The sequence below is a fragment of the Anabrus simplex genome, chromosome 10, assembly GCF_040414725.1.
Source record: "Anabrus simplex isolate iqAnaSimp1 chromosome 10, ASM4041472v1, whole genome shotgun sequence".
NCBI classification, from domain to species: domain Eukaryota; kingdom Metazoa; phylum Arthropoda; class Insecta; order Orthoptera; family Tettigoniidae; genus Anabrus; species Anabrus simplex.
In genome coordinates this window covers 110,892,426-110,903,813 of record NC_090274.1, presented here as the reverse complement: position 1 = coordinate 110,903,813, position 11,388 = coordinate 110,892,426, and the positions used below count along the sequence as shown (strand labels likewise).

The 11,388-nt window shown below is 38.4% G+C and overlaps 1 protein-coding gene across 1 annotated transcript; it reads right to left on the bottom strand.

The window, feature by feature from the left end:
* Nucleotides 1-6,289: 6,289 nt before the first annotated feature.
* LOC137502387 (uncharacterized) lies at nt 6,290-10,595 on the bottom strand. The gene is made up of 6 exons (XM_068229444.1): nt 10,479-10,595; nt 10,165-10,362; nt 9,353-9,619; nt 9,120-9,251; nt 7,655-7,866; nt 6,290-7,565 (listed from the first exon to the last, which is right to left on the bottom strand). The coding sequence occupies exons 3-6, from the start codon at nt 9,582-9,584 to the stop codon at nt 7,497-7,499; spliced, it is 645 nt and encodes a 214-aa protein (XP_068085545.1). The 5' UTR covers nt 9,585-9,619; nt 10,165-10,362; nt 10,479-10,595; the 3' UTR covers nt 6,290-7,496.
* Nucleotides 10,596-11,388: the final 793 nt, after the last annotated feature.

The window sequence follows — 11,388 nt, the reverse complement described above, 5'->3', positions numbered from 1 at the left end:
CAGAATGATGTGCTTGTGTTGGCTGCGTTAACAGATACTGTAATACAGAGCTTCCCTTCACGACCTCACGAAATGGATTTGAAAAGAGGGTGGATCGCAGCAGTAAATCCCAAGAAGTAATTCAGGATTTGTACATTTATTTAATACATAACGCTTTTACAGAATGTAAAGTTTAACAATTAAGTTACAAACAAATTATAATAGCAATGTTAAATTTCAAAGTAAGCTATAATAGGCCATCTTAAGCACACACATCGCAACACATACGGCGTATTCTATTAACATAGTCTTAATGATAGCAATAATAATAAGACTGAAGAAGTTGGATGTCAACACCAACTTCTACAACACCATGCAGAAGACGGTGGTCATTGCCACGACTAGAATTGTACGGAAATTTATGGGTTCAGATTCTACCTAAAAGTGTAGTGTAAATTAAGTTTTATTGTGCTTTGATTTCCTAACATCTGTACAATTGCTTGAATATCATTACCACAAAAGTGTGCACAATAAATAAATAATAATAATAATAATAATAACATACTGTATTGTACTACAGACCACAATGTGACATTTTGTAGTGTTTTGTCACAACCTCCCGAAATGGATTTAGAAAGGCAGTGGACAAATATAATTACAGAAATAGGCCTCCATTACACAATATCAATAGTTCACAGATATTCCGCATTTTACATACGTAAAGTTCTGTCCTCGCCCCGAGGTGATGCAACTCTTTTCAAGCAACCCCTAATGAACATGAGCTGCATGTACACTCATGTCAATCTTAAATTTCTGTCTGTATCGGGAATCGAGCCCGGGCCCTCGACGATGGGTAACCGTTATGTTGTTACAGAGGTGGTCGTGATCATATTATAAATGCAGACACAATCATTTATTGGCAACGTTGAGATATTCTGATATTTTCTCCTCCCGCAACACTTTTGATAGTGTAGATTCGGTTTCAAAATCTGGAATTTCAATTGGTCCAACATCAAACCTGTTCCTTTTTATCAGAAATAGGCCCTTTAAGCTCTTCTTGTTTTATTTCTTTCCCCGCTTTCGAAGTGTGAGGTCAAAACCATTCACAGTAGTGATGTAAGGAAGGCACCGGCAACGTGCTTTGACATCGGTACCAGAGACGGCACAGTAGGCACGGTGCCACCATTTGAAATGAACCAGTGCTAGTGGCTCTGCCATAAACATAAGTCTGTGAAACGTTTGCAAGAATAAAACGGTTTGTGACGTGAATATTGACCTTATTTATACCATTAGTAAGGACAAGAACACACCTCGATCAAGTCCGCTTTTCCATGAGTAAATTGAGCAGTATGGCGGACACTGGCGGCTGGCACTGTTGCCGAACGAAGCACTATTGAGTGTGGCCACGTGACTGCCTCCTGCCAACGGCATGGCACGTGCAGGCCAGAGCTTCTCAGTTTCGTGCCGGTGTCAGTGGCAGTGCCAGTGCCAGGACAGATCGCTTCTAGTAATAGCCACGTAACGAAATACCCCAGAAAGTAAATATCGCCGCCCGATGCTCTTCTTTTCTCTATTTTGTAATGGCTGATCACTGCTGCCAACCTGCCTGGTTACATATTAAAATCACCAGACATAACCAAACAAACTAACCTCAATGTAAACACCGATAATAAATGTTTCCCTACCCTAGTAAATGATAAAAGTTAAGATGAAATAAATCAAGATATTCATAATTAAGTCGGTTTCCACGCTCAATGAGAAATTTAGGAAATAAACACCCTTTCTCACTCAAATTAATGTTACATATATCTGTCTTTATTTTGATATGCAGTAGGCGTACTATAACCATATTCTTGAAAATAGGGGCGTGTTAAACGATGCAATTTGTTTAATAAGTCTTTGCAGTGTGATTTTCGAAAGTCCAATGACTTCCCTTTCTTTTGCGCGAACATTTCCTTCTCTCTTCAATACCGGTAACCCGTAGCCTAAGGAGAGAGATTGGGCATATTTTCAGCCTGCAGGCTGGTTATATCTTCACGGTTATCAGGAAACATATAGGAATACTAATGTGCCAAGCTACGTGAACGGAAATTAGGTCAGCTTCAAGCTCACTGCAGAATTGAATATTAGTTCTACTATCTACTTCTATCGTTTTCACATACACCGAGGTGCCAGTATTTCGTCCCGCAAGAGTTCTTTATGTACCAGTAGATCTAGACATGAGGCTGGAGTATTTGAGCACTTTCAAATACCGCCGAACTCGAATCCGCCAACATGAGCTAGTCATACATTCTCTCCTTCACTCGCTTAAAATAATGTTAAACATTTCCTGCCTTTATTCTGATTCTGATGTATGCATTACTATAACTGCATTCTTAAAGAAAGGGGGGAGGGAATATAGATTGAATAATTCATTGCGGTTTCTGCAAGTTCAAGGACTTACCACATAAGACATATGTCCTTCCTTTTAATAATAATGCTAACAGCTTTACATCCCACTAAGAACTTTTACGGTTTTCGGCATTTGGCATTTTAAACATATTTTCAGCTTACAAGTTGGTGTATCTCAAGCTTACAACATTACCAGATTTTTACATATATATTGGCTTAAATCACATGAAGACAGGTTGTGATGCAAGAATTGGATAGGAAAGAGGGCTAGGATTTAAGATGTAAATAAGCGTACAGACACAGCACGAGCCTGAAATGAAAATGACGGGCAAAAAAAAAACTTCAGACCTGCCAACTGTGGGGTTCGAATACATCACCATCTCCTGAAACCAAGCTAACAGCAATGTGATCAAACTGCACAGCCAGTTCACTCAGTTTCCTATGACGCGTAATAGGCCTACCACATGGGCGACCCACTTACCTGTATATGGATCTTCAATTCTTCAATTATACATGTATGCAAAAACATTATGCACCTTAGTAAGAGGTACTTCCCTAGTTGGTTCTCTGATTGGTGCACGTATAACAAATATGTTTGGGAAGAAATACTTTTATTTTATATTTATTTATATCATAAAGAAGTCATGTTGTCATAGCAAAACGAATACGCAACGAAGAAATGAATCCGAAGAGATAAGCATTATTTACTGCATTAAATATTAGTTTATTTACATGTTAAGCGATATGTAGTAGTAATAACAATAACAACAACAAACGTGTGCAATAAGGAAAAAGGAAATAAATACAAGTAAATATAAATATAATTTACAACATTTAGAGCCATTCCATGGTCACTGAATTACAAAGCAGGGGTATGAATAAACAAACATAATAAACATGAATACTAATATTTAAAAAGCAAAAAGCAAAGTCATCTCCGTACAAACCATGAAAGCCATTGGAAAGGGGGAAGGTGAAGGCTTCCACTATCCATGACGTTGGCACTTGGTGGGGTGGGGTGGAGTGGTTAGCTCAACGCATGACCGCCTTTGCCCCCAATAGTTAACTGGTACTCATTTATCATACGCAAAACATTCCTTCCAAATTACGTTAAACCTCTGTCACTCATTATTATTATTATTATTATTAATAAATTGCAAATGGGAAATACCCCGGTGGCAACGGTCACTTACAGTAATGTGATAATAAAGTTAACATAATTACCCAACTACAACAAAGAAACAAACAAACAAACAAACAAACAACAAGAGTACAAGAAGCAGATATATGGAAGGAAAATATAACAAGAATTACTGCTAGTTTAATATCCTAAATCGAGCAACATCATATACAAATTCACACACAACTTAAGTATTTACAGTGCTTAACAATTTGGCTTACAATATTATAGGTTGACCTTACTACTAGCTTAACATTATAAGTGATAATAAAGTGAAGTTAAACCGTAATTACCCTACAACAACAACAACAACAACAACATTACAACAAGCAAGAAATACTACTAATTAAACTTTCTAAATCCAGTGTCATTATATACATATTCACACACAACTTAAGTATTTCCAGTACTTAACACTACAAATTACAATACTATAGATTGAACTTACTACTAGCTTAACACTACAAGTGATAATAAAGTTAAATCATACTACCCAACAACTACAACAACTCAAGTACAAAAAGGAATTCCATGGAAAAAAATATTACAAGAAATACTACTAGTCATTCTAAATCCAGCATCATGTACAGTTTCATACACAATTTAATTATTTCCAATACATCCGTATGCTGGTTTCTGGCCCTAATTTTATGCTTATGATAATTTCTCGATAAGTATGAGGGAGGTTAGATAGATAGATAGATAAAGAATGGGTGAACCCTGCCTTCGCAGGGCTCCACACGTAGGTCTGTGAAGACCCTTTGTGTCCCTTAAACGGGTTTGCCTAGTCCAGACCTAGTGCTCCTATAAAGGATACCAGTGCCCGGATGTTGGCATTCCTGATGTCTTCCAGGCTCACGAAATGTGAGCCAAGGTATCGATGTCTAGTGCTTGCAAGAGCCTCACACTGACATAACACATGCGCGGAGGTCTCCTCCTCCCTACCGCATCTTCTACACATCGGATCCTGACTGATTTTCATGATGTGTAGGTGTCTCTGTAAGGTATTGTGGCCTGTCAACAGTCCAACTACCATTCGCATTCTGGTCCTATTCAAATTTATCAGGACCTTTTTATAACTTTGGCTAGGCCCTTTGATAAGTTCACGTGCCTGCCTTGCTATAGTTAACCTCTTCCAAATGTCTTAAGTGAGACTGGTTTGTCCACTGGGATATTACCAGTTTCACGCTTCGGAGTGACACTCCCAGGAAGGGCTCTGGTCCTATAAAAGGACCTTTTGAGCCTTGTTTCGCTAGTTTGTCAGCTTCTTCATTTCCACTGATACCTGTGTGCCCAGGGACCCGTAATAGGGTAACTGAGCTAAATTCACACAGCTGATCTAACATCCTTTGGCATTCCCATACCATTTTTGATGTTGTTTTAACTGCACATAGTGCTTTTAACGCTTCCTGGCTATCGCTGCAAATAGTGATACAATGAGGGAGGTTATAACCTATTCCTAATACAACTCCAAGCAGCCCTTCCCGTATAGCTCTTATAAAGACCACACAGGCGAGCTCTAGTTCTTCTAGATTCAAGACTTTCCCAATTAATGGTATTCCTTCTATTCCCAGTTACGAAACGCATCGCTCTTCTTTGAACTTTCTCTAGGGAATTTATTAAACCAACATGCAGATCCATATTCGAGAATGGGTCTTACAACGTATTTATAAGGTTTATTTAAACCTACTAGGGTGGTGAGCACATAAATAAGAATTCAATGAAAGTATTTTCCTTCTGGACCTTCATGCCAGACAGGTTTTTTTTTTTAAACAAATTTTTTTTCACTATAATATGATTTATCTATAGAGCAAAACCGCTATGCAGTGTGCGTATCATAGCAATCGAGATGGAATTGGTAATGTACTATGTATCTGTAGAGCCTATATACGACTTTTTACAATTACTTCTAAAGTGAATTTCAGCTGTGTGACAACGCTGAAAAGACTATGGACTTAGAGATTGGCATTCCTGAAGAGGGTTTTCTACACTTTCCCATTTTCACACATTGATTCAAGAGTCTGTATTGACTTGTGACAAAACCACTGTATTCTTCCGAAAACCACTGATAGGGACAGGTTTGGTTGTGATCCACCGAAAACAAATTATAATGACCGGTTAGGTAGTGATCCATCGAAAACCACTGATTGTCGCAGGGTTAGGTTAGGTTTGACAGGATTTGTAATTGAGCGACTGTTGTCATTGAAAAAACTGTCGTGACGACTGAAGGCAATAAACATAAAACTGAATCCATTGGTCTACAAAGTTTTCATTCAGTAGATACGCTAGGAACTGGCGAACCAAAACCGTACATACAAAGTTTACAGGAATCAACAAAACAGGATATTAATTCGTGGTACTCATTGTTCTTTAAAGAGAAGAAATATCCTGTCAACAATAGCTGCAGTGAACATGCTTTTTCACTATTATTGTCTGGCCCCATGGCTAAATGGTTAGCGTGCTGGCCTTTGGTCACAGGGTGTGGGTTTGATTCTCGACAGGGTGGGGAATTTGAACCACCGTTGGTTAATTTCTCTGGCACGGGGGCTGGGTGTATGTCGTCTTCATCAACATTTCACTATTATTGTGTAAAATAGAAACTTACTAGTTTTGACAAGTACAGTATGTTCAACAGCGACTCCTGAATGATGACGCGCAGGATGTCCAACCTCACTAATCTATGTTCCAGACTATTTCTACTTAAAAAATTGTATTTGTCCTTTAATGTGATTTTGCAATTTTTGCTGAATATTTATGTGGCTGAAATGAAGGTGGATAAGCTACATGGTCTCCTTTATATAGGAAGAATGTATCGTGGAAATTAACTCAATTTCGGTTTCATGTACATTACAGTTTCTCTAAGATATATTGATAGTAATTCAGTCATGTACGACGACGATGTATTTCATGGTAAAGACAGCTGCCTCTGTGGATCAGTGGTAGAGTGACGGCCTCCGAATCCCAATATAGCAGGTTCAAACCCGGCAGAGGTAGTCGGATTTTTGAAGGGCAGAAAAAAGTCCATTCGACACTTCATGTCGTACGATGTCGGCATGTAAAAGATCTCTGGTGACGCATTTGGTGTTTACCCGACAAAATTCATTAAATCTCAGCCACAGACGCCCAAGAGAGTTTCGGTTTACTCGGTCTGCCATCTAGTGGGCCTAGAGTATAACGGAACGTCAAAATTGACGAGCAGACAGCCAGATGGCGTCAACTTGAAATGTCTGCACATGGTAGCTGAGGCCATACGATTATTATTATTATTATTATTATTATTATTGTTATTATGGTAAAGACAAATTACTTTGCAATGCTATCTATCTTAATGGTAATGTACTATGTACCTCTACTAGTGTAGGCTACTGAGTGCTTGATTCGAAGCAGTGTATCGATTCATTCAGTGTCCGAGTGAATCGATTCACAGGAACGGCAAGCTCATGGCATACAAATCATGCACAATCACGGCTCAGTGAGCCACACGACACACACGGCTCCTTATAGGCACACTGGACACTGGCGGGGAGTCGAGCTTTCGCTGCAGTGAGCCACAGTGAATCATGGCACACTGAAAGAATCGTACGCAGTCATGGATCAGTGAGACACAACACACACATGGTTCATTATCGGTACACTGGACATTGGCGGGGAGCCGAACTTCCTCTGAAGCAATACATACAGAGTCATGGTACACTGAAAAAATCGTATGCTATAATGGACTCTCGAGCTCAGCTCATTTGAAAATAATACCTATTCGCATCCACTGTCCTCTTCTTACAGGGAGTTTTAAACAATACATGGATTTATTTGCAGTGTTAAAAAGATAGAACACAATTCCAAAGTACCTAGGTTGTAAGTAGGTAGTCAATTAGGTTATTCTAATTACTGTATTAGTTTAATCAATCAGTATCTTTATAACTAGTTGATGTTCGACAATTACTTAAACTCAGCTCTCTAGCCTCCACACCTGGCTGAGTGGCTCAAACGGTCGAGGCGCTGGCCTTCTTAACCATGACTGTAAATTAAAGGAAAAATAAAAATTAATTTCTGTAACATCATTAAACATCATTCAGTAGAAGGAAATATTCAATTAAGTATAATTACCACTAATTGATCCTTCCTCCATTTCGTTGTTGGTTGATGCTCAACAAGCTTACAGTGATATGGTGCATTATCCATTACAATAACACAGGGTCCTATATTTCTTAATCCTACGATTAATTGCGTCTTCACCCACATCTGAAATTTCTCACTGTTCATAGCACCATGGTAATCCTGATTTCTCTTCAAGTTTGTAGCAAATATCAAATCAGCACCTGTAAGAATTTTAAGTTTTAGTATGAAGTTATTTGTTCTAAAAAAAGTATAGGCCTATTAATAAAAAATGTGATTTCTGTTGAATGATACAAAAAGCTGTCTGATTTTAAGTAAAACCAACTACTGTGTAGCAAAGTCACCTGATGATGAAGTCAATTAATTACTACTTACACTACTTTATCGTAACATCTCTCATGAATGTATCTCCATTAGTAGGCCTATATCTGGATTAGAAGTCCACGATCACTTGCATAAAAGATATAAGTATAAACACCCATTTCAATACCTTAGAACAAATGTAATTGCTGCGAACACTGAACCTATATCAGGCAGTAAGAAATAAGAAGCTTGGAAGGTGTTCAACAGTCAGGTATCAAGCACTGATTCAGGTGGAGATTGTCGAATGCAGAATAAACATAATAAATAGGCCTACAATACAAGTAATTTACTGATACAAATATCCAGTAATATTATATGAAAATACACTGAGTAAGTTTTGATTGAAATACCTCTCTAAGGTTAATCATTGGCCTAAAGTGAATACCTGCAAGTCTTTTTAATAACAGTGGAGAAGTCAAAATCAAAAACCACGTACAGAGCTCAATGAGCGGTAAGTTATAATGCCACTTCCGACCTAGTGCCAGTCAATTTCAATTAGTCACCACTGATCTGCACTTAGGACAGAAGATGTAGTTTCAGGGATAGGCCTAGTATTTTCTTCAATAATTGCAAAGAATTTGGAAATTTATTGAACATCTCCCTTGGTAAATTATTCCAATCCCTAACTCCCTTCTTAAAAAAAAACAAATATTTGCCCCACTTTTCATCAACTTTAGCACTGTACTGTGATCTTACCTACTTTTAAAATACCACTGAAACGTATTCGTCTACCAATGTCATTCCACACCACCTATCCACCGACAGCTCGGAATATACCACTTAGTCCAGCAACTTGTCTCCTTTCACCCAAGTCTTCCCAGCCCAAACCCGACAAAATTTTTGTAACGCTACTCTTTTGTCAGAAATCACCCACAACAAATCGTGCTTCTGTCTTTTGAACTTTTCCAATTCTCAAACCAAGTAATCCCAGTGAGGGTCTCATACACAGGAACTGTACTTAAGTTGGGGTCTTATCAGAGACTTATGTGCCCCCCCCCTGCATCCGTACTACAAACCCTAAATACCCTCATAACTATGTAAAGAGAGATCACCTCACTACAATAAAATGAAGTAAAATAAATTAAGAACATACCAGGTACAAAGCCATCCTTCGTTCCAGCATGAACAATAACCAGTCTTCCTCCCTCAGAAACAGGTCGACGAATTACTCCTTGAACATCATGTCCAGATTTGTGTGGTTTATTCCAGGAGTATGTGGGTGACCCTGAAAGACAAATGCACAATTGAAACCAAAGACACCTGATGAAGATAAATTATTCCAAGATTTTTTAAATATAAAATGTAATATATAACATATATATTCACCATTCATAAAAATCCAAGTCTCATCCAAGAAAACAACAGGTTTTGGTTTCTCACTGTCCTTATTACGCATGTATTCCCTCAGAAAACAGGATCTCTTAAAACAAATGTCTTCATTTTCTCTAACATACACATAGGGATCACCTTTACTCCACACAAACCCCATGGCCTTCAAAATTCTTCTTAATGATGTTTCGGAGCCCTTGTACAAATAAGTGTCATAATTTGCTTTCATGTGGTCGAAAACCTTTCTTACAGTTACGACTTCTCCTGTGGGAAGAAAAAAGAGAGTTACAAGGGACTCAAAAGAGCTGTATGACAATACATGCACAAAACATTTCTGGGAGCTTATCTCACCTGCGTGCCAATTTCTATAAATAATGTTGCAATAGATTCCTTATGAAGTCACCTTACCTTTATGTAATTTATCATAAATAAACCTTGCTATCGCTTCCTTAGAAAAACTGTCTATGCCGGTCACTGGATGTTCACGCTTTCGGCGTTTACCTGGTGTAGAAAATTCAACTCCCTTCTTGAAATTTCCTATTACTTTTCGGACTAAACCGAAACTACACTGTAAGAATACACACACAGAAATATATTACATACACATATACCATAAGTCAACATGAATACACAAAGGTTAAGTCTACGAACCGTATCGAAGTCGACACAAGACATGGTACCGGTATAGGCCTAGGCCTACATGATCAGGTTAGGTTAGGTTAGGTTCAGAATGAAATACTGCTCCTTTTCAACTGATTGTCATTATGCCAGAAACTTATCATAGAAACAAGATAAAAACGAACACTTACCCCAGTTAATAATGAAACTCTTGCCATTAGCTTCGTATCACTACGACTGATACCTTCTTCGTCGTCTTCCTGTTCCAATTGCTCGTAGCAATGTACAAGCATTTCTTGACCTGAAGCTTGTAAAGGACGTAACCTTGGTTTCCTTTTCGGAGGAGTTTTTGCAGATTTTTCTTCCTTCTTAGACATCCCAATCGAATTCTGTTCGTATAAGTATGGGACGAAATAGGAACGTAATTAATAAAATGATGTGCTCATCATTTCACACAAACTATGTTATTAAATGCATTATCCGAACATGCCACAATTCTACTTACCTGGTATTAGCCAAATAGATTTACAATCCCACAGAAAAAGAAAATATGCTTTAAATATTCTCGCAAATGTATCGCTAGTGACTTTAGAGGCAATGCGGTGGCAACACACAATTCACGCTAGAACAGTGACTGAACGTTGCCAACGTGCCAGATTAACGGTAACAGTAAGACGTCGTATCGGCAAGTAGGGTCCCTAAACTGTATGGTTACCGACACTGAAAAAGACCCAACAGCAAGAAAAGTCACTATAAACCAATACCTTAATATTACAGGGGAGAAAGGGTAAGGTTGCACCCTTAGTGTACGTCCTTACACGGAGAGTAGGTACAGTAGGTACCTACTGGTCATCCCGTCCTACTAAGTGCTGCCGGACCGTGCCACATTATGCTTTATTCTCTTTCGTTATATTATGGATTGTCTTGAATTCCATGCCAATGGCAGGCAGATGAAAATCTAGCCCTTTGTGGAACAATTTCAGTCCAGATGATAAAAACCAGTACATAGCAGTGTGAATCTTGTAAATCTTGTATATCGTGCAGATCGATGATAACATGTTCAAAACGGCATATGCTTCGTCGTACCTGGAAGACCCCTTAGTAGCTAGGCAGGCAGATCCGTTAAAATGCTGGTTGGGAAGAAAACTTCAGTATCCCAACCTTTATTATTTAGCAGTCCGGAAGTTGTGTGTTTTAGCAACATCCGCGCCTGCCGAAGGTGTGTTTTCGAAAGCTGGTCAAATTGTCACTAACAGACTGTCAGCGAATGAATTGAAAAAATACTGTTCTTGAATGTGAATGGAAAATTTATTTGAGGGTTATTTTGTAGTATTTTGCATGTAAATTTTGACCAACAGACGAAACAGACTGCCAGCGAATAAGGTGAAAAAAATACTGTTCTTGAATGTGAGTGG

What these genes read in the sequence shown, in the direction of transcription:
- LOC137502387 (XM_068229444.1), bottom strand. Translation starts at nt 9,584, where the DNA reads ATGAAAGCAAATTATGACACTTATTTGTACAAGGGCTCCGAAACATCA. An exon ending in GACTTGGATTTTTATGAATG is followed by an intron (nt 9,252 to 9,352) that starts GTGAATATATAT and finishes TTTGTCTTTCAG; the next exon opens with GGTCACCCACATACTCCTGG. An exon ending in GAAGGATGGCTTTGTACCTG is followed by an intron (nt 7,867 to 9,119) that starts GTATGTTCTTAA and finishes AAATTCTTACAG; the next exon opens with GTGCTGATTTGATATTTGCT.